The sequence below is a fragment of the Ahaetulla prasina genome, chromosome 1 (genome assembly GCF_028640845.1).
Source record: "Ahaetulla prasina isolate Xishuangbanna chromosome 1, ASM2864084v1, whole genome shotgun sequence".
NCBI classification, from domain to species: Eukaryota; Metazoa; Chordata; class Lepidosauria; order Squamata; family Colubridae; genus Ahaetulla; species Ahaetulla prasina.
The window spans coordinates 213,198,431-213,222,314 of record NC_080539.1 but is presented as its reverse complement, the minus strand read 5'-3'; the positions used below and the strand labels follow the sequence as shown (position 1 = coordinate 213,222,314).

The window sequence follows — 23,884 nt, the reverse complement described above, 5'->3', positions numbered from 1 at the left end:
TAACATTATATTTCTGCATCACCCCTGCAATCTGTATACTGCACGAATCAAGAAGAGGGCCGTGAAAATATTTACAGATCCCTCACATCCAGGACATAAATTGTTTCAACTCCTACCCTCAAAACAACGCTATAGAGCACTGCACACCAGAACAACTAGACACAAGAACAGTTTTTTCCCGGAAGGCCATCACTGCTAAACAAATAATTCCCTCAACACTGTCAAACTATTTACTAAATCTGCGCTACTATTAATCTTCTCATCGTTCCCATCACCAATCTCTTTCCACTTATGACTGTATGACTGTAACTTTGTTGCTGGCAATCCTTACGATTTATATTGATATATTGACCATCATTTGTGTTGTAAATGTTGTACCTTGATGAACGTATCTTTTCTTTTATGTACACTGACAGCATATGCACTAAGACAAATTCCTTGTGTGTCCAATTACACTTGGCCAATAAAAAATTCTATTCTATTCTATTCTATTCTATCTACTCCAATCAGGCCCACATAAGCTGATCTCAGTTGGACTATTTTAGTCAGCTATTGTGCTGTATTAAATGTTGTTTTCAAATTCTAGCCACACATGAGGTATGTTGTTTTAATATGGGCCTCCCACTGGGCCATACATTTAATATATGGAATACGGTACTTATCTCTTGCCCCCTTATACAAACAGCAATTGAATAATATATGAGTCAGAACTTCTACCTCTTCAGCTCCACAAATATATTTTTATAGTCAGGTGTAGCAATCGCTATTTTCTTTCTCAATGACAATAGGTAACAAAAATGTTGCACAGATCTTTATGCTTAAATAATCTACAGCACACAACTAAAGGGGCCAGAATCACCTTTAATAACTTTTAAGGTATCCAAAAGTACGCATACAATATTATTTCTAATATTTATTGGACAACCAATTAATGTTAGGTTTAATAGAACACTATCCTCCCATATATATGAAAAAGTCACCAAGCTGGAAAAATACTTTTGCAACTATTTGCTATGAAATTTAATAACTAAAATCAACTTTTGCAACAAAAAAACTAAAACATATAAATCAAGTTGACAACAGCCAGCATAAAACAAGGAGCAGGAAGATGGCAATCCAAAGGAAAATCAACAAAAACTTTACACTGATTGTGTACTATCACTTGCATATTTTGATTTTGTAGGTATATTCTGATTTTGCAGCATATTTCTTGACTCCTCTCTTCAGTATCCTTAATGTTACTTATCTTAGATGGATATCTATATAAATTGAATGAATGAATGAATGAATGAATGAATGAATGAATGAATGAATAAATAAATAAATAAATAAATAAATAAATAAATGTCAGCTCTAAGCCTGATTATACTAAACTTAATTCATTCAGTTTAGAAGCTGCCCAATTCCAGACAAAGGTTGCTATACCTGTTGTAATTGGGTTTTTTTAAATTCTGAGGACATTGACTTACATTAATAGAGACTGCATCTCATTTGCATGTTCAATTATCAGAGTAGTGTCATCAGTATAGGACTGCTATTTATGTTTCTTCTTCCAATTTTAAAGCTCATCTTCTTTCAATCCATTTCTCTTAATATATATTCAGCATATAGACTGACTAAATAAGGGAAGAATACATGGCCTTGTCTTACTCTTTTGCTAACCTGAAGCTAGCTGTTTATCTTTTATCTGCACTGTGGCCTCCTGATTTGTATATAGGTTTTGCATGAAGACAATGAGATGTTTTTCTAAGCACATTCCACGGTTTGACAACACTGACACAAATGCATTTCTATAATCAATGAACCATAGGTGGTTCATTGATTATAGAAAGGCATTTGTGTATTTTCGGTATTCTTTGGTTTTCTCAGTTATCCAATGTACACCAATAACAACTTCTTATATTGGATGTAAGGATGTAAGCTGTAAGGATGGGTCATGTGCAGCTCCTTTGTGAAGTGTACGATAAATAAATGGTTTACATCAGGGGTCGCCAATCCCTGGTCTATGGACCGGCACCAGTCCAAGGCATGCCAGAAACCAGGCCACACAAACAAGTGAAGCCTCATCTGCAGGATGCAGGACAGATGCGAAACCACGCCCCCTCCGGTCCACAGAAAAACCTCTCTCCACAGAACCAGTCCCTGGTGCTCAAAAGGCTGAGGGACTCTGGTTTACATAACAATGAACAACTCAGCATTCTTCCTAGAAAGTATGTTATATTTCACTAATGTAAAAGAAAATGTGCATTGTTCTATTATTGGAGTATTAGTAAGGAACTGACTGCTTGATTTTACCCAAACTTCAAAAACACTGAATACGTAAGAGACAAATAACAGAATAACTGAGTTGGAAGGGACTTTGAGGTCTTCTAGTCTAGTGGTGAAATCCTCCAAGGTCTGCTACCAGTTCGCTGCGTGCGTGCGTGCATACATGGTGCACACAAAACGTGTGCTTCGTGTGCAGGCGCACTGCAGGCGCTGCTGCGCAGCACTGAAAAGGAAGGATTAAGAAGTCCTTTCTAAGTAGAACAGCAAGAGCGGGAACAGCTTTGCCCCGCGATTTAGATTCACTAGAAAGTATGCGGCACCGCTGATCATCGGAAATACTGGTTCATCGGAACCAGTAGCATTTTTTTACTACCGGTTCACTCGAACCGGTAGCTTTTATTACTACCGGTTTGCCCGAACCGGTCCAAACTGGTAGCATTTCACCTCAGTTCTAATCCAACATCCTGCTCAAGCTGGAGATCCTCTATCATTCCAGACAAGTGACTATCCAATTTCTTCTTAAAAGCCTCCAGTGATGGAGCACCCACAACTTCTGAAAGCAAGCCATTCCACTGGTTAATTGTTCTCATTGTTAGGAAATTTCTCCTTAGCTTTTGGTTGCTTTTTTCCTTGATTAGTTTCCATCCATTGTTTCCTATCTTGCCTTCTGGTACTTGGAAAATAGGTTGACTCCCTCTTCTTGTGGCAGCCCCTCAAATATTGGAATACTGCTATCATTAATTCTTCTTTTCACTAGACTAGACATACCCAGTTCCTGCAACCATTCTTCATATGTTTTAGCCTCTAGTTCCCTAATCAACTTTGTTACTCTTTTCTGCATTTTTCCCAGAGTCTCAACTTTTTTTTTATAATATGGTGATTTATAATATGGATTCAAAGCAATTGACATATTTTAGTGTATACTAATATATATTTCTATTTGCTACAATGATAAAACCAATTCAAACAGTAATAAGGTTTGAAATAGAATTGGTAATATGGTAAGGCATTTCTATTATATTTCTATTATAAACCTTATTCCAATTATATTTAACAATCTTCTGAATATATCAATAGAACTGAGAGACACGGGCTGTTTGAGAGCATAACATTAATTATCTTTTATAGTTGTAAACTATGCAATACATTGCTATTTTTAATTAGCATATGTGACTGTAAACAATGGCACACATTTATCTTTGATATTCCCCAAATACGTTAAAGCGTTAAAATTATTATGACTGCAGTAATAAACATAATGCCAAGACATGGCTGCATGGGAAGAAAATATCACAGGGAGCTTAATTGGCTTTCATTTTTATGCCAAGCAGTGGAGCGAACTTCATAAATTGGCAAACTAGCTAGACAATAGTTTTATTCTAGTTGACTAAATTGCAGTGCAAAGCTAATGTATCAGATCTTTTTTTTCCCCTAGTTATCCATTGCAAACATGACAGTCAAGAAAAACTGGAATAGTTTATAAAGGCCACTTTAAAAAAAGGTTGTTAAAATTAAAGTATCAGCAAAACAGGCCAATTATGTTAATTTGTCAACAAGAAATACACTTTATGCAATGGAAAATGTAGTCTTAAAAGTTAATTGCCAATAAAGAACGTTTAAGGAAAATATTCTAGAATTTATTCCATTTTTTTTGTGTTTTTAATACATGCTAGATCAGATAAAATATAAGGCAAAACTAGAATTAAATATTGTGGTTAATATAGCCATATTAACACTGCGATGGAATTTCTGAAACCAGATATACAAGAGATGCATTGTCATCATTACAACAAAAATTTAATCTTCCTTACTCTATTTGATATGTGCTAGTGATAAACCAATATCAAAACAGTATTATGTTACCTTAATCCTGCTCAGGTTCACTAAGGCACAGAGAAACCCACCACATAATTTTACAAGCAGCCATATACTTTCTGTTAAATCATACTCATTTGTCATTTTCCTTCTCTAACCAAGGTTCCAAACAACTTAATATTTTTGAATATTGATCCTAGTTTTAAGTTTCTGTCATTTGCTTTATTTTTTCCATATCCCCCACTGGCTGCCGATGATAAATTATCCTTACATAATTAGAAGCCAGTGGAATTTGTAACTATTACATTAATGTCTTATTTTGAATGCATCCCTCTTCAAAATATTTGTGATTAACTGTATCCATGAGCTGTGGTGATAGAGCAGAACAAAGTTTTATGTGATATTATGCCAAATATATTTTACTATACATAATTATGCCTAGGAACTGTGGTGACACAGTGGTTAGAATGCAGCATTGTAGGCTAATTCTGCCTACTGCCAAGAGTTCGATCCTGACTGTTTCAACTCAGCCTTCTATCTCTCTGAGGTCAGTAATGAGGACCCAAACTGATGGGGACAATATGTTGACATTGTAAACCCCCCAGAGAGTGCTGTAAAGCACTGTGGAACAATATATAAGTGTAAGTGCTATTGCTATTGTATTGTAGATGGCTGTATACACAGTTGCTTTTTAGACTGTTATTTACTTTTTGTTAAATTTAATGAATTCAAAACGTTTCAGTTATTCAAGAATTATCTCAAGAAGAGTTTTTTAATGTAAAGAATATAAAACAATCACTTAGAGAAGAAGGGGGACAAGGGTGTGTGGCCAGCCACCAGTAAAGACGGTGTATTGAACAAATTGATATCTTCCAGACAGGGATGCTATTCAGCAGGTTCTGGAGAACCAGTAGCGGAAATTTTGAGTAGTCCGGAGAACTGGCAAATTCTACCTCTGGCTGGTCCCAGTGGGGTGGGAATGGAGATTTTGCAATATCCTTCCCCCAGGAGTGGGGAGGGAATGGGGATTTTGCAGTATCCTTCCCCTGGAGTGGGGTGGGAATGGAGATTTTGTAGTATACTTCCCCTGGAGTCGGGTGGGAATGGAGATTTTGTAGTATCCTTCCCCGCCATGCCTACAAGCCACGCCCACCAAGCCACACCACGCCCACCAAGCCATGCCCACAGAACCTGTAGTTAAAAAAAATTGAATTCCACCACTGCTTCCAGACCTTTTGATATGTTATGTTTCTGTATTTGACTGTTAGGTAGCCAGTTTGGTATAATGGCTAAGGTATCATACTACAAACTGGGAGACAGTAAGTTCTAGTCCTCCCTTATGCAGAAAGCCAGCTGGTCGAACTTGGCCAGTCATTCTCTCTTATCCCTAGGAAGGGAGTAATGACAAACCACCTCTGAAAACCTTGCCAAGAAAACAGCAGGGACTAGTCCAGGTAGTTGCCTGGAATCACAGACTCCGAGCCACATGCACACACAAAAATGACATCTAATTGGCAAGATTACTAATAAAAGATGTTTATGAAAGGTGATTCTCCAAAAGGCTGAAGTTACACGAATGGAAGAGGAGGATATAGCACCACAAAGCAGGAGAAAATTGAGCACTGTTCAATCAATGTTTTGAGCAACTAAAATAAGAACTGAAGGTAGTATGGAATGAACTAGCTAATACAATCCAAAAGAATATGGGAGGTACATTGGAACAAGTCAATAAACAGTTAAAAGAATCATCTACTCAAGTAAAACATACAATGGAATTTCCTTGATACCGGAAAAGTGCAAAAAGGTATTATAGACATTAGATTGGACTTGACTACTGTTCAGGAAAAGAAGAGAAGAAAAAATTTGAGAATTAGAAAAAATACTGGTTTAGCTGGATACATTGCACAACAAAGACTGCTTCCTGAACACTAACTTAAACGTTTTTTTGACTGCTAATTTAATCTATCACTACCACAGGTTAGACAGAAACTTTCTATCAAACAGGGTGTTATTAGGGTAGGCAAAGCAATAAATTATATTTGGGTTCCAAAAATATATCTGAATCAGTCCAGTTAGAGATTGTACCAGTACACATTTCAGATCAGAAATTTTGATATTTCATTTGGACAAATACATCTCATTTACTCATTATTGGCATTTTAATTGTATAATTTTACATAATGTGTTATATAATTTACAACTGAAAATCTATTTCAGAATTTGGGGGGAAATGTAAGGAAAATAGTTAGCATTTGTTTTAGTTAGCATTTGGCCTGTTTTTTCAAACTCTTCCAGAAGAAGTCCCAGATGAAATATTAACTCTAAAAAAAAGAGTTTCAATGTAAAAAATTAAGAGTTAATGAAAAAAGTTTATGGAAACACAGGTAAGCCTTAGTTAATTACTGCCCTGTTTAGTGATTATTCAAATGCATAGTAGCATTGAAAAAGTAACTTTAGAACCAGCCCTTGATCGCCATTCTAGCACTTTGCAGCGGTATGCATTTATGATAGTTGCAATGTCACAACTGTCATGTGATCACCATTTGCGAGCTTCACTGCTGGCTTCTGAAAGGCAAAGTCAATAGAGAAGTCAGCATAAGTCACAAATTGCAGTCATGTGATGTCTGTGGATGATTCTCTTAATGTGGAATTGACATCCTACGTCTTGCATGGCATATGGTATTTCAATTTAACATCACTTAGTGATGGAGTTGCTTGTCCCAACTGTATGTTTGTTAAATAAGGCCTACTTGTATACACCCAAAATAAGAAGGATGGGGAGTTTCTAAAATTATGTATCAAGTGGCAATCTTGGGACCCTTTGATCGAAGAAGACAGTGGATACGGCTCAAACACAAATAAAAAGTAAATAGATCCACAAGTCAATTTTCCTCAAAATGTTTTTAAAAATAAAATAATATAAACAGAACATTTGCAAAATCTGTTTTGGTTTGGGAAAAATTAACATGTAGCACTGATAGAGGTATCTCTCCAATATCTTTAATGGTATATTAAGAATTCCATAACCACGATCAGTCAACCCAACTGAAGCCTTGGAGTCAATTGGCAGTCAGTAGCTTCTATAATAAGAAGGCATTACACAGTAGAGATTGAATTACAAATAGGTTGCCATCTGTCTTTGCTCAAATGACTCCATCTTAATTTCTTTTTAATGGGAAGGATATAAAAGAATCAGCATCTTGGTGTTAGGCTACCTTTGACAAATGACTAACCAATTATTGCTCCCAACCTAAAAGAACAATCTCAATTACTGGAATATAGAATTAGGTGACTCCTACAGAAGTTTTAAACAAATCTTGTCATATTGATTTAGAAAAATGAATACAAAAAATGAAGTTATTTTTCTATCAGCATCCATACAAAAGATGCAGTGGAAGATAGTACATTGTTGGCATTTAACTTCAATTAGAATAGTGCAAACAGCTCATAATCATATATCAAAATGCTGAAGAAGTTGTAACCAGAAAGGAACAACTGTGCAGTAAACTTGTGAAGTTCTTCCTTTATGAAAAAAAAAATTGAATTACTCAGAATAATAACTAAACAAAAACCAAAAACAATTGTGATTATTATGTATCTCTGAGGAAGCCAATAAAAAGCTCCAGCAATAATACTCAAAAGTGGGAATTCAAAGATAATTTATCACTTGATAGTTGACACATTAAAATACGGTCAATTCTGATACTTATTTATCTGATACATAAGTATCAGATAAAAAAATATCGAATAGCATATGAGTAAATTTAGGAAATATTTTGTATTAGATATATTTTTGAAGGAGAGGGGAATTGAGAGTGTGATTATGTGTGGGGTGACTAGAGATTATAATTTAGGAATTATTTTGGATTATGATTGTTAGTTTTGATACCCTGCATTTTGTTCTGAGAAGTCGGGGTGGGGGGTAAGGGGGTGGGGAATTGGGGGGTTGAGGGTAAAGGATGAAGTGATGGTTAATGTACAGAGATTATTGAAGATGTATAAATATAATTAATGTAGGGTCGGGTCTGCCCAGTTACCATTTTAGAACGATGGGGAGGGAGAAAAGAGGAGAGAGTAGGAGGTAGGAAAGAGGAGAAGAGGAAGGAAGAGGGGTAGAAGAGGGAGAAGGAAGGTGTAGGGTGGAGGGAGGAGAGGATGTAGATATGAGAAGGAGACGAAGGTCTGGAAAGTAGAAGAAGGTAGAAGAGGGAAGAGTGTTAAAAAGGGGGGTGGTGACTGGGCAAGCCCGACTAATTGTATATAACTGTACATTGGATGAGCTGTTTGATATGATTGTAAAAATAAAACTTTTTTATGAAGAAGAAGTAGTAAATTAACAGAGAAGAAAAAAAAATACGGTCAATTCTATTTCTTGAAAAAAAATCACCAATAAAATTCTAATATTAAATTCACATACAATTGGTTCTAAAAAAATTATATATATGTTAATGGTTATAGCTCTAATTTTGAGTAATATAGCAATAAATGGGAAATATAACTGAATTCTAAAATAAACTGTTAAGAAATATTGCCAGTTAAGAAATATGTGAAAAGTGAATAAAAAACTTTATAGATCTTTTTAAAAAAACAGTGATCAGAAGAAAACATTTTTTTTTTGTAAGTCTTAATTTTTCCCTCAAAAAAGGGAAAACCAAAAGCATCTTTGCCTAAAAATTTGCTATAAAAACGTAGGGACTCTGTCCTGAGCCCAATTCCTGATAATTTTACAGATAAGACTTCCTTACCACAGTAACAATAATGCCTTTCCACTCCCTTCTTAGATATTTTTTTCAGCTTCCCAACCCAGTCTACAGTTTGAGATTCTCTGGCAGAATTTTCTCTAAATCAGGAGTGTCAAACTCAAGGCCTGGGGGACGGATTTGGCCCAGAGGGCGCTTAGATCTGGCCTGCGGGGCTGCCTTCAAAACAGCAAAGGACTGGCCAGCGGTGCCTCTGCCAGCGAAAACAGAGCTTGGGAGATAGCTCAGTTTTCACTAGCAGAGGATTGCAGGAGGCCATTGCAGCCGAAAACGGAGCTCAGGAGCCCATTTTCACTGGCAGAGCACTCGAGCCACCGCAGGCATCCCCGACATGTGTGACATCAAGTTGGCCACACCTACCCTAGCTGCACCCACCCAAGTTCCCCAAAATCAAACACAACCCTTATGCAGCCCTCAATATCAAGTTTGACGCTCCTGCTCTAAATTCTATCCCAGCTCAGCCCTGCTTAGCTTCTGACCGCAGAAATCAGTTAGGTAGAGCCATCTAGCTAAGCAACACACATGGTGAGGCAACATTCCTGATATACCCATTTTGTAAATGTGGAAAACTGAAGCAAGCAAAGGCATTTATTCTAGCATTTTTTAAAAATTCTTTTCAGATATCAGCTAAATCATAAACTATTCCTGATGGGACCAAATAGGAATAGTTTCAGACAGATTTTCTATGGCGTAACATGGTAAACTTTGTGCCGTTACAGCACAACTCTTAAGACCATTACCAAAGAGAAAATATAGTGATCTACGTGTGTTCTTAACTAAAGAGCTCATCACTAAATTTCCTATTTCCTCTTGAAAGAGATGTTAGTTCCTAAACAGGAATTTAATTTTCAAAATACTATATCATTGTTGACATAATCAGCATCAGCAATACCTAAGTCTGAAGTTTATTCTCTCCACTTATATTAACTTTGTTAGGGAACAAATTTCTTTACCATGCTTTTTTCATTTGTATCAATTATTTTCTAGAAGTCAGGTTCAACACTGGTAATATATAATAGGATTGTTTTTTTACAATGTTTTTTGTTTCTAGCACCATATTCAAAGGACTTTATTTATTTGTATCCTGCCACTATTTTTATAGCTAACTGAAGGCATCCAACATATCTAACGCACCTTCTGCCTCTTATTTTCCCCACATTCTGTGAGGTGGGCTGGGTTGAAAGAGAGAGTGACTGGCCCAAGGTCATCCAGCTGACTTTCATGGCTAAGGCAGGACTAGAACTCATGGTCTCCTACTTTCTAGTCTAGGGCCTTACCCAATAGACTAAATTGGCTTTCACTTTTTGGAGACAGCTTTATTGTGCCAGCAGAACAAATTTCTACATATTAAGTTTTATGTAAATTTTATTACTTGCTCATTCCTTCCACATAGCAGAAAATCTGGTTTAACTCAAAAACAATATCTTCCTCCTCCTCCATTTTACAAAGCAGAAAATCTGGTTAAAAACAATATCTTCCTTCTTCTCTTCCTCCATTTTATAATCCTATTTTCCTATGTCTTTCTTTAATGTCATGCCCAAAGAATTAATTTGCTCCTTGATACGTTATTCTAATTATGCCATTTCTCCCCTCCTACTTTGCCTGTCAAATGTTATCCAGCATCTGGAGAGTTTTATTGGGATTCATTAGAGAAATACTGGAAGTGGACTGAAGGAGGATGGAAACTGCTTTCCTGGATTACTATGGAAGGAATTTTATGAGCTCCAAGGCCTGGAAATCTCAGATATAACTGATGAGGTATTTGCAGATTTGTGGCAAAGGTAACAATGATTTAACTTGGATGACAGAAAGGAGAGTCCCTAAATTTAATAAGCCAACATCCTAGCAGTCCTACCCCTAAAATGAATGGGACCTAGTGATAACATCAGGACAGGAATAAAGATACAACTATCCCAAGCCAATGCAATAGCATTCATCACACCTGTGCCAGGAGGATAGCATGAATTAATCATGTAGCGTAAAGTCCTCGGAGTTACGACGCGTCTTATTCGCCTGACAACAGCCAGGCGATTGCTGATTGGTTAAGACGCGTGGCTTCGAGGAAGCGGGAAATTGAAGCCCTGCCATTGGTTTAGCTCTCTGAGGCAGCGAGTATATAAGAGCTGTCAAGAGAGAGCCGAGTTGTTGCTGTTTTCTTTGCTGTTAAACACAGTTGTTAAAATAAAGTTATTCTTGCCGTTCCGGCTGAGTGGTGGTCACGTTCTTGCTGCAGATCTAATACTGGTGACGAAGGTAAAGACAGACTAAAACGACTTTGTCGGACAAATTTCGGTAACCTTCTCAGATTTCAGATGGCTACTCAGCCGTTTTTCGTTCCATTTGACCCTAATGCTGAGACTTGGGAAGCTTTTCTCGACCGCTTTGAATGCTTCTTGCGTGCGAATGATTATGCAGATCTAACCGTTTCTAGGAAGCGTGGTTACTTTCTCAGCCTCTGTGGACGTGACATGTTTGCGACAGCAAGGGTTTTGGCCGCTCCCCTGCCAGTTTTTGATGTACCTTGGGACACCCTCTTGGCCAAATTGCGGAGCCATTACTCCCCAACACCCTCTCGCATTGCCCGGCGGCACGCTTTCAGGCGTAGGGTGCAACGGCCGGGGAAGTCGGTGAATATGTATATGGCTTCTTTGCGGACGGCCGCCTTGGACTGTGAATTCCATGACCTGGATGAGGTCCTCCTTGAGCAACTTGTTAGCGGCGTTGCCGACTTGCGGGTGCAGTGTCGCTTGCTGGCGCGTGCAGATTTGACTCTGACCTCAGCACTCGATGAGGCTCGAGCAGCTGAGGTGGCAGAAAAGTCCGCAGCGGAGATCCACAAGTTTCAATCAAACGCTGCTGCCACTGAGATGGGTCCGACTGTCCACCATACTGCGCCGGACCCTTCCGATTCCTCTGATGAGGACGGCGGGGTCTGCCATCTCAGGGCCGCTCCAAAACGAGGGTGGCCTGCTGCCAAGCCGCCCCCGGTTCCCTGCCTAGGTTGCGGAGGTAACCATGGAAGGTCTGATTGCCGTTTCAAGACTGCCACCTGTCGTCGTTGTGGGAGAAAGGGCCATCTCGCCCGTGTCTGTCATGCCGCAGCACCCGTTTCTGACCATCCTGGGGACTCATCTACCCAGAAGAAGGCGACGGCAAAGGCCCCTGGCTTCAAGGAAGATTGTTTTGCCGTGGGGCACGCCGCAGTGGCCCCCCACGGTAATAAGCTTTACCTCACGGTAGAGCTCGACGGCTCTGCCTGCAGGATGGAAGTGGACACGGGGTCCTCTAAATCACTGATTTCCTGGTTCTCGATCAAACGGCTCTTCCCGAACTTCTCTAAGTCCCGTTTGTGGCCGTGCCCAGTTACACTTAAAGATTACCAAGGGCAAACCATTCCCGTTTTGGTCTGCTGCACATTCCATGTTCGCCATGGGAAGTTCTCAGGGTCATTGCCTCTTGTCATTGTAAAGGGCCGTCTACCCATACTACTCGGCCTAGACTGGTTTGATTCCCTTGGCCTGGGAGTCCTGGGGGTCCACTCCGTAGTTCTGGGTGGCTGGGAGACCATTGTCCAGGAATTTGCTGATGTGTTTAGTTAGCAGTTGGGCCGTTACTCAGGTTCTCCAGTCTCATTCAATTTGGACCCCAAAACTGCACCGATCCGTCTGAAGCCTAGGAGGGTGCCCCTCGCCTTAAAGCATAGGGTCGATATGGAGTTGGATAAGCTTCTCTCTCAAGGGGTGATTGAGCCTGTGGATCATTCACCCTGGGAGACCCCAATTGTTCTCTCCCTGAAGCAGGACGGGGCAATACGAATTTGTGCCGATTACAAGGGCACTATTAATAAGGTACTACAGGTCAACCCCTACCCTGTCCAAGTGGTGCAGCATCTGCTCCACTCCTTGGGACGAGGCTCTATCTTTGCGAAGCTTGATTTAGCTCAAGCATACCAGCAGTTGCCAATAGACGACGCCACAGCGATGGCCCAGACCATCGTGACGCACCGCGGGGCGTTCAAATGCAATCACCTCCAATTCGGGGTGAGTCTCGCCCCTGGGCTATTTCAGTGTTTGATGGAGCGATTGCTCCATGGGTTGGAGGGTGTCGTTCCGTACTTCGACGATGTCCTTGTTTCTGTGGCTAGTCCGGCGGACCTGGCCGCGAAACTGAGGACCGTCTTGTCCCGTTTTAGGACTGTGGGGCTGAGGCTCAAGAGGCAAAAGTGCCAAATTGGCGTACCACAGGTCCGTTTGGACTCTCAGGGAATCCACCCTTCACTCTCTAAGGTGGAAGCTATCCAAAAGGCTCCGGCTCCGACTAATAAAACGGAGCTCCAGGCCTTTTTGGGGCTCCTAAATTTCTATGCAGTTTTTTTACCGCATAAGGCGTCCCTAGCAGAACCTATGCACCGTTTGCTGTCAGATAGGTAGCCTTGGCATTGGGGAAGGGAGGAAGCTGCCTCTTTCGAGGCTGTCAAGGGCCTCCTCACCTCTCAGGCAGTTCTGGTCCAGTATGACTTGCACCTCCCTGTTACCCTGACCTGCAATGCCTCTCCTTTTGGCATCGGTGCAGTCCTGAGTCACATACTGCCTGGTGGGGCTGAGGCGCCAATTGCCTATTATTCCAGGACGCTATCAGCGCCCGAACAGAATTATAGTCAATTGGATAAAGAGGCCCTTGCAGCAGTTGCCGGAATCAAGAGATTCCATCACTACATTTATGGCCGTCATTTCTTATTAATAACGGACCATAAACCACTCTTGGGCCTGCTGGCGGGAGACAGACAGTCCCCCCAGATCCTGTCCCCTAGAATGTCACGTTGGGTTGAATTTTTAGCGGCCTATAATTACACAATGACCTATCGGCCAGGCAAGGCGATCGGGCACGCAGACGCATTGAGTCGTTGCCCTTTACGGGTCCCGTTAGTTGACCCTGCCCCGGCAGCGTCAGTCCTTCTGATTGACAAGTGGCGGGCCCCAATATCCTCTTCTGATATTGCCCGCCACTCTGCATTAGACAAGACTGTGGCCCAGGTTTTGGACTGGGTGCGCAGAGGGTGGCCCCGGGACCCAGTGGCAGAAGAATTTGTCCCCTTTCGGCGCAGGCAGCAGGAGCTGTCAGTCCTGAAAGGCTGCCTGTTGTGGGGAAATAGGGTAGTGGTCCCACGAGATCTCAGAGGAGGAGTGCTTGATACGCTCCACGAGGCCCACCCAGGAATTGTCCGAATGAAATCCTTGGCCCGCAGCTATGTGTGGTGGCCAGGGGTGGATTTAGAGATAGAACTTTGTGTCTCTGGTTGCTCGCGATGCCAGCAATCGAGGCCGGCTCCCCCGGCGGTCCCTGTCAGGGAGTGGGAGGCCCCCCGTTCGCCGTGGTCTCGAATCCATCTGGATTATGCGGGACCATTTTTAGGGCAGTCCTTCCTGATGGTAGTGGATGCCTACTCCAAGTGGGTGGAGTTGGTACGCATGTCCTCTACCACTGCGCAGGCCACCATTAGAGTGCTCGAATGTTTGTTCGTAACCCATGGGTTACCGGACCTAGTGGTTATGGACAACGGCCCTCAGTTTGTATCGGCACCATTCCAGTTGTTCTTAACTAAGCATGGCATTCGCCATGCCCCAACGGCGCCATTCCACCCGGCTGCGAATGGCCGGGCAGAACGGGCCGTTAGATCGGCCAAGGATGCATTGGGCAGAATAGGGGCCACCAATTGGCATGACCGTGTATGCCAGTATCTAATGGCGCAACATTCCACTCCATGTCCAGACACCAATCTTAGCCCAGCTGAGTTATTGATGGGGCGGCGGCTACGGACAACGTTAGATCGGCTGCATCCCCACTATGATACAGGAAGGGCCCCTGATAATTCCAGGGCAACAAGGGCATTTCATACCGGGGACCCAGTGTTTGCCCGGAATTTTGGGTCGTTCCCTAAGAGGGTGCCAGGCAGCATTACTCAAATAACGAGCCCCTAATCCTACAGGGTCCAGCTGGCTGATGGAAGAGAATGGCGCCGCCATATAAACCAACTTCAACAGCGGCTGCCAGACAACCAGGACACACCAGTTGAGCGAAACTACCCGGAAACTACAGAGCAGGATACTCCCGTTCTACCCTCCAGGCCAAGGGTCCTGGGAGGAAACCACAACCTTACCGCTCCCACTCTGGGAACCGGCCTTCCGGACCTGCAAGCCGGGGAGGGACTCCAACCCTCGAAACACGGATCGATCTCGCCGGCTAACGTACCTGGGTCTTTTGTAGTTCCCGCGTCGCCCAGGCCTGCCCCTAGGGTGGAGTTTCCATCTGCGATAGATCGTCAGCAGGGCCAGCCACTCCGACAGCATCAGCCACTCCTCCTCCTTCGGCGGCCGGCCCCGAACTGAGATCTGGGCGGAGCCGACGTCGGCCTGCGTATTTGGCCGATTTCGCATGCGCGATCCAGGAGGGGAAGAGTGTAAAGTCCTCGGAGTTACGACGCGTCTTATTCGCCTGACAACAGCCAGGCGATTGCTGATTGGTTAAGACGCGTGGCTTCGAGGAAGCAGGAAATTGAAGCCCTGCCATTGGTTTCGCTCTCTGAGGCAGCGAGTATATAAGAGCTGTCAAGAGAGAGCCGAGTTGTTGCTGTTTTCTTTGCTGTTAAACACAGTTGTTAAAATAAAGTTATTCTTGCCGTTCCGGCTGAGTGGTGGTCACGTTCTTGCTGCAGATCTAATATGTAGGATATATTTTATTTATTTATTTAATTTAATTTATATGCTGTCCATCTAACTCTGAGAAGTGACTCATGGACATTTGGGAAAAAGGGGGATCACCAGTAGAAACCCTAAAACCTTTTGGTATAGTTTGCAAGGAAATAAGCCAGTCTTAGCTTACAAGAGCTCTAAAGCTGGGGCAAACTATACGGAGCTCTGACTAGGATAGTTATGTATCAACATATAATCATTCTAATTGCAGTCTGTATTGGCATTAAAACATAACCACTGAAGATGATAGTTCTGGCTTGAAGCAACTGCACTGATTCATCCAATACACATAAATATGTTCTGTTCATTCTCCTTTTCCTGATTTGTATCAGTGGTGCGATGCTCCCAGTTCTGTCCAGTTCTATAGAGCAGGTAGTAAAACCAACGGGAGGCTCCACCCACCCGCCCCGATGTCATCAAGGGTGATCTGCGCATGGGCAGAAGCTTCTACACATGTGCAGAACTGTGTGCGCGCGCGGTCCCATTGCAAACCAGTAGTAAAGGTAAGTAGAACCCACCCCTGATTTGTATGCAAAAGAGTATGAATGTTTATAAGACTCTGATTCTCATTATGGAAAGTTTGATAAGCCAGCCACTAAGCCAGCCTTGCACCTCTTGAATAGGTGAACATAGTGTCAGTCTTTTAAAAGATAGGAAATCTAAAACAAAATAAAAATAAGCAAAAGGAAAAAATAAAGACAAAACTCATACATAAAAACTTAGTTTTTAAAATGCATTAAACCTTATCCACATGAAATAATATTAATTGATCTTTCCATTGTGTTGATAAAGAGCCAGTTCACACACAGAGAGCAAACAAATCTCCAATTTTATAACCCAGGGAAGTACTGATTTTCTATTGTAAAAATGTGTGAAGTTTATGCTTAGTAAGTCCATTAGTTTTCCACCAATTGATTAATTCCACATTTAAGGCACATAATTGCAAAACACATTACTTTAAAGGTATTCCCACATTGCCACTGCAGCTTTTCTTTTATATATCAGCATGATTTCCACTGCTAGACTGGTCCTCCACAGTGATAGGAAGCCATAAAAAGAACCATACTCAATTCTTATTTATTCCCTGGAGCTCTTGAAAATACCATGATGCAATTTGAAAAAAAAAATATTCTTAATGATTTCATCCACCATTATTACTGAAAATTTGGACAAAGAGATTATGGGTAATAATAAAGTAAGGACGCCCGATTGCATTACAATCTGAGATTGTTATAATTACATACAAATTATTGCGGCATGCTAAAAACGGAAAATCAATATCCTCTCCCTATTTTCAGAGGGCTAGCTCAGAACATAATAACTTTAAGTAACTCTTCATCCAATTCTGCTAAATATTTGTTTCTTGTAAGACCTAAATCAGGGGTGAAATGCTCCCGGTTCGGACCGGCTCGCGCAATCCGGTAGCGAAGGCAGCTGCTGGTTCGGAGGACCGATAGCAAAAATCCCTGGCCCTGCCCCCCCCGCCTCTGTTGAGCCCCACCATCAGCAGAGGGTTTTTTTTTACTTTTAAAAGAAGGTTTTACTTCCTTTGAGGATCCCTCCCCTCAGCTGAGATCGGCAGAGCCTTTAAACTTAAAAAAATAAATAAAGGCTACTCTGGGGATCTCACCTGAGTTCCTCATCAGCAGAACCTTAAAAAGTTTTTAGATTTTACCCCTGACCTAAATGGGTACATTTTGCTATTAAACTGTGTATTTTTAATTAAAAAATATTTATGATTGTAATGCTGTTACCACAACAATAAGACCATGTCTTAAATGCTCTAAAGAATGAAGAGAAGAATGAAACATGTGCAAAGAAATTAGTGTATCCAAATTTCACTTGTTTGTTCCAAATTAAGCTTTCATTTCAAAGGAGCAAAGAAACAGAACAGTGATATGAGGAAAAGTTTTCAGTTATCATAAACACATGCATACTTCCAGTGGGATCTGGTTACTTATAGTAATTAAGATTTTCACTAAGAAATTATATTTCTATCCAAGCAAAATATACCATTAAAACAGAAATATCTCCAGATTTCCATTTCTGATTCATTTCTATATGTGCATCCTTTTTCATTTCTTTTTTTTAATAATAACATTTCCTGGACATCCTTTCCTGTCCTGATATATCCAGGACAGATAACTTGGAACCCTTGAAGTCCACTGATCTAGATGCACCTGGGTATACCTCTAAAATTCCACTGAAAATTGCTCTTGAGTTGTAAATTTATTTTTTTTAAATGTATTATAAAAAGGAATTACTTAATCTGTGGCTGCTGTTGTCACTGCTGTCTCCACCCAGAAAATGGTTTTCTCTTACTCTGATTATCATTTGGGAGGTAAAAGTCAAAAGTTGATTTAGATATCTCTGGAAGAATAGCTTATTGAGTGACTGTTTGTAAATGCTGTCTTTCTTTAAATAAGCAGGACAGAAAAAAGAAAATAATGGAAAAAGAAAAAAGAAAGAAACATAATAAAAATGTGTATGTGAAGGCCTGTTACAGAACTATGTAAAATTTTATAAAATGTGTTCAGTAATGGGGGACCATATTTTATTATAATCATTCATACCTGATCAATGTATACAAAGAATTTATAATTGTTAATGAATAGAACAATTTCAACAAATAAGTGACTTAACGGCTGGCTATTAAATAATTTAATTCTAATTTTTATCCCAATTGTAAGGCTGTCTGCCTACACAACGACTTTGGGTAGTTTACAAGGAAATAAAATGAAATAAAATAAGAATCAAGGAAAAAAAATAAGACTAACCAGAAAACCAACCTACAACAGTAAAAAAAAAATATCTAAACCAAAAAAATTGAAGCAGTTAAACCAGCCATCTTACTCCAAGATCTGGGAGAATGACCAGGTTTCCAGTAAGATTCAAATTAAATATAGTAATGCAACGCTTATTAGTATCCTATAGAAAAATAATACTTTACTATACATAAACAGTGACTGTGATGCTTAGTTTTTCAATCAGAAGGTCGACAGTTCAGTGGTTCGAATCCCTAGTGTCACGTAATAGGGTGAGCTCCCGTTACTTGTCCCAGCTTCTGCCAACCTAGCAGTTAGAAAGCATGTAAAAAATGCAAGTAGAAAAATAGGGACCACCTTTGGTGGAAAGGTAACAGCGTTCTGTGCGACTTTGGTGATTAGTCATGCTGGCCACATGACCACGGAGACATCTTCGGATAGCACTGGCTCTTCGGTTTTGAAACAGAAATGAGCACCGCCCCCTAGAGTTGGGAACGTCTAGCACATATATGTGAGGGGAACCTTTATCTTTATACATTATACAGTACCAAAGTGGCTAAGTGCCAAAGCCCACTGTAACAACATCACCAAAAAGGCATTAAGAGTTGTAAACCTAATCTTGCGTAGCTTCTTCTCTGGTAAGATTACACTAACCAGAGCATACAAAACATTTGCTAGACCAATTCTCAAATACAGCTCATCTTTCAGGAACCCACAGAGCATATTGGACATTAATACAATTGAGCGCGTCCAGAAATATTTCACAAGAAGAATCCTCCACTCCTCTGCTTGCAACAAAATACCTTATGCCACCAGACTTGAAATTCTGGGATTAGAAAATTTAGAACTACGCCGCCTTCAGTATGACCTGAGCATAGCTCATAAAATCATTTGCTACAATGTCCTTCCTGTCAATGACTACTTCAGCTTCAACCACAATAATACACGAGCACACAATAGATTCAAACTTAAAGTGAACCGTTCCAATCTCTATTGCAGAAAATATAACTTCAGTAACAGAGTTGTTAATGTCTGGAATGCACTACCAGACTCTGTGGTCTCATCCCCAAATCCCCAAAACTTTAACCTAAGACTGTCTACTGTTGACCTCACCCCATTCCTAAGAGGTCTGTAAGGAGCATGCATAAGAGCACCAGCGTGCCTACCGTTCCTGTCCTAATGTTCCCTTTAATTGTATTCATTTTATGTATTCAATTCATGCTTATACTTATATATATTATTGAATATGTTTTTTTTAAATTTACATTTATACCCCGCCCTTCTCCGAAGACTCAGGGCGGCTTACACTATGTATTTGACAAAATAAATAAATAAGTAAATAAATAAATATATAAAGAAATACATCTCTGCATACACATTTGAAAGAACTACGTACGAGATCGTTTTCATATTATCAAACAAAAAGGGCAGAAAATCTTACTTTTTCATCATCATCAGTAAATGGAATACCTCCAGGAGTTTTATTTATCACTTGTGCAACTCCAATGGTTTCACCCTCGCTGTTTCTGATAGGCATGCAGAGCAACGACTTGGTCTTGTATCCTGTCAGTTTGTCAATCTTGTCATTAAAGCGGTGGTCCTAACAAAATGGAGAAGGAAAATATTAAGATCAAAATGTATATGCTTTTAAAATGTTCTTCTGTACATTCAATATATTGTCAGGAATTTTTTAGATTAAGCTACGATCTGGCATGGATTACACATTCCTGAAAGATGATAATTTAAAACATACTAGATAGATAGATAGATAGATAGATAGATAGATAGATAGATAGATAGACAGACAGACAGACAGACAGACAGACAGACAGACAGACAGACAGACAGAAATTTTTTTGCATGTTGTTTTATGTTGTATACATTAAATTGATATACATTTTGTAATATTTCTATTTGCTTCTTTTGCTTGGCATGTACAGTAGGAGTAATTTTTCTGCTTTTTCATTCATTCTTGGCTATTTTAATGGATCTGAATTTAACAGACTTTTTAAATAAATATTTTAACCAGTTTCTTTAGACTCCCATTCCAATCTATTATTGACACTGATATCTATGATCACTGTACAATTCTGCTCCACCCAATTCTGGAAATCATTTATAATATTTAAGATAACTGACAGATATAACAGTAACTGCTATTCTTTAAACAATTTAAATGAGATGAATGGATATAAACAGCTGCCATCCTATATGTTTACTGTCACACCTTCCATCATCACTTGAGAATATGAGAAGCTTACAGGTACCAAGCTGTAGTCCTTGACTTACAATCAATCACTCAGCGCATGCATTTTGGTCATATAACCACAGGTTTGCTACACCGCTTGTAACTTTGAGCACAGATCGTAAGTCTCTTCATTCAGTGCCATCGTAACTTTGAATGGTCACTGAATGAATGGTCATACTCCAAGGACTATGTCTAAATCACAGAGATGTTTACATGCAGTGAGAAATTAGATATCGACAGGATTGAAACTGCTAAGGCAGGACCCAATAATTCCACGGTAAAGACAACCATTTCATAAGCATATCACAATTACTTCTGAACATCCTGCTAGGAATCTGCTAATTTATTTATTTATTTTATTTTTATTTATTTGTCAAGCATATATAAGATAACAGGTAAAAGTATAAACATAATTTGAATACGTGAAAAACATAAGTAAAAAAGAATATTAGGACAGGGACGGTAGGCACGCAAGTTCACTTATGCACGCCCCTTACAGACCTCTTAGGAATGGGGTGAGGTCAACAGTAGACAGCTTAAGCTTAAAGTTTTGGGGGTTTGGGGAAGAAACCACAGAGTCAGGTAGTGCATTCCAGGCATTGACCACTCTGTTACTGAAGTCATATTTTCTGCAATCGAGTTTGAAGCGGTTTACCTTGAGTTTGTATCTATTATTTGCTCGTGTATTGTTGTGGTTGAAGCTGAAGTAGTCATTGACAGTCATTGTGGTAAATAATTTTATGTACTATGCTTAGGTGAGACTGAAGTTGGCAAGGTTCTAAGTTGTCTAAGCCTAAAATTTGGAGTCTAGTGGCATAAAGTATTTTATTACGGGTAGAGGAATGGAATTCAGAAGTAAGGAGGAAGAATTCAACCCTAAAGCTATATAAATTTCTGACCTCTATGCACTACACTGGACAATCAACTGTTGTATTTGAAGTTCCATTACTGCATGCAATAACCTTTCTTATCTTGTTAACTGTCTGGCAATCTGTGATTTACTCCCTAACTCCGGGTGTGTAACCCTTGAAAGCTTGATTTGGGATTAGGATTTGCATTTGCTTGAATTAAAGCAGCCCTTTAAACTAATCTTCCCCTGAGGTCTAATCTCCATCTTTTGTTTATATTTCTTCTACAGATGGCTAACCCTTTCCTTAAAATCTAGCTATTACAATTCTGATTAAGGGGAGATTAAAAGCAGTGCTGCCAGCAAATATAGGACAAAGCAAGAACTTCTGAACAATCCCCTGGTTGTCCTGTTTGGGTGTGGCAGACCCACTACTAAAAAGTCCCATACAGTAGAAGTAATGAATGTGAAATGAAAAAGAAACTAACCAAATGGAGCAAATTATAACTCATAAAGTGTTATAAGCATGGCTGATGTAAAGGTAGGGAGCAAAAAATGGAAAAATAAGTTCCAAAGAAAATAACTAGAGTGAATGTAATCATGTAGAATGCATTTGTTCATAATGGTGTCATTTTATAAAACAGAATTCTTCAAGACACATACAGAATACAAAATAAAATAAAAGATAATTGACTCCAAAATAAAAGGAAATGCTAGCATTAAAGTCAATAACAAAAGAGAGCTAAAACAGGTCTCTAAAAATGAAAAACAACCAATTACTATCATTAAAAATTAATAAATTAATTAATATGTTGTTTAATATGTATCTTGGTCTAGAACTGAAAGGAGCAGGTATCAGGTTAACCTTTCTTAAAGAACTTCTATAAACAATAAATATCTGTCCATTGTAGTTACTTTCCATCTGTAGTTACAGATTGAAGGGCAACTGCAAGTAACCTTAAAGGAGTAGTTATGAGGCAAAAGGTGTTCTTCTAAGGTCCCATTTGAACATAATAGATCAAAACAAGCCTCAAAAAGGAATGAAAAGGACTATGCAAACTCACTGCCATATTGTGCATCAACTATAATTTGTCAATTACATAGCCCATCCCAAAGGTGCTTTTTCAAATGGCAACTGGGCTTTGTTTTTCCTTGAAGATGTTTGACTTTCCCGCCTGGACTACTGTAACACTCTCTACATGGGGCTCCCCTTGAAGAGCACCCGGAGGCTCCAGCTGGTCCAGAATGCGGCTGCGCGGGTAATAGAGGGAGTAACTCGAGGCTCCCATGCAACACCTCTCCTACGCAAGCTGCACTGGCTTCCAGTGGTCTTCCAGGTGCAATTCAAGGTGTTGGTTACCACCTTTAAAGCACTCCATGGCATAGGACCGGGTTATTTACGGGACCGCCTGTTGCTACCAATAGCCTCCCATCGACCCGTGCGCTCCCATAGGGAGGGTTTCCTCAGCATGCCGTCAGTCAAGCAATGTCGACTGGCGACCTCCAGGGGGAGGGCCTTCTCTGTGGGGGCTCCTGCCCTCTGGAATGAGCTGCCTCCGGGGATACGTCAACTCCCCGACTTCCGGACCTTTCGACGCAAGCTAAAGACTTTTTTGTTTCATCGCGCAGGGCTAGCTTAATGTAGTTGTAATGGGGGTTTTACTATAGTTTTAGTCTGTTTTGGCCTGATCGAATTAGTTTCTTAAAATGTTTCTTAATTTTTGTGATATTTGTTTTTATTTGGCTGTAAACCGCCCTGAGTCCTTCGGGAGAAGGGCAGTGTATAAATTAAATAAATAAATATTTCTCATCCAAGAAACTTCTTCAGTTCACGAACTGAAGTTCAGTTGCCTTTTGAAGCAGCACCTTTGGGACAACCATGACCTGGATGACTGAGAATCTCTGTAGACATATAATAGCCCATATATAATAAATTTATGTTGCGAATTCTCAAAACTTAAACCATTCCAAAGCTAAGGATTCTAATCTGGTATCAGTATATATAATTTGTTATCAGTAAAGAAGGTTCCTAGAGTCGGCAACGACTAGCACATATGTGCGAGGGGAACCTTTACCTTTACCTTTTAAAGAAGGTTCTTAAGAATTGAACAAACCTGAATATCTGTTTTACAACAAAAATAACAATGCTTATGCTAAAAAAGCAACATGAAAACCAATCTTACCGTTAGGTTACCTGAGGGCATATCCTTACATCTCAAATACTGTCAATAAAGGTTGGTTTTTTAAAATTAAGTAATGCATATTTACACTTTCAGAAACAGAACTTCCACTCAAAAATAATTTGAGCATTCTTAATTACTATACATTAGACTTGGGGAAATAGCAAAATGCCACAAACACGTATATCAGGGGTGTCAAACTAAAGGTCCAGGGGCTGGATCCAGCCAGGTCTGACCCACGGGCCGTCCTGG

General features: G+C 40.1%; 1 protein-coding gene and 1 long non-coding RNA gene across 4 annotated transcripts in view; one reads left to right on the top strand and one right to left on the bottom strand.

The window, feature by feature from the left end:
• PDE11A (phosphodiesterase 11A) overlaps window positions 1-23,884 on the bottom strand; it is a 172,310-nt gene that overhangs the window by 117,315 nt on the left and 31,111 nt on the right. Inside the window, exon 2 of the mRNA XM_058189722.1 lies at window positions 19,799-19,957. Within this exon, the coding sequence (XP_058045705.1) occupies window positions 19,799-19,957 (159 nt within the window). The remainder of the gene's footprint in view (window positions 1-19,798; window positions 19,958-23,884) is intronic.
• LOC131201694 (uncharacterized) overlaps window positions 1-23,884 on the top strand; it is a 55,228-nt gene that overhangs the window by 4,784 nt on the left and 26,560 nt on the right. The gene's annotated exons all lie outside the window — the stretch shown is intronic.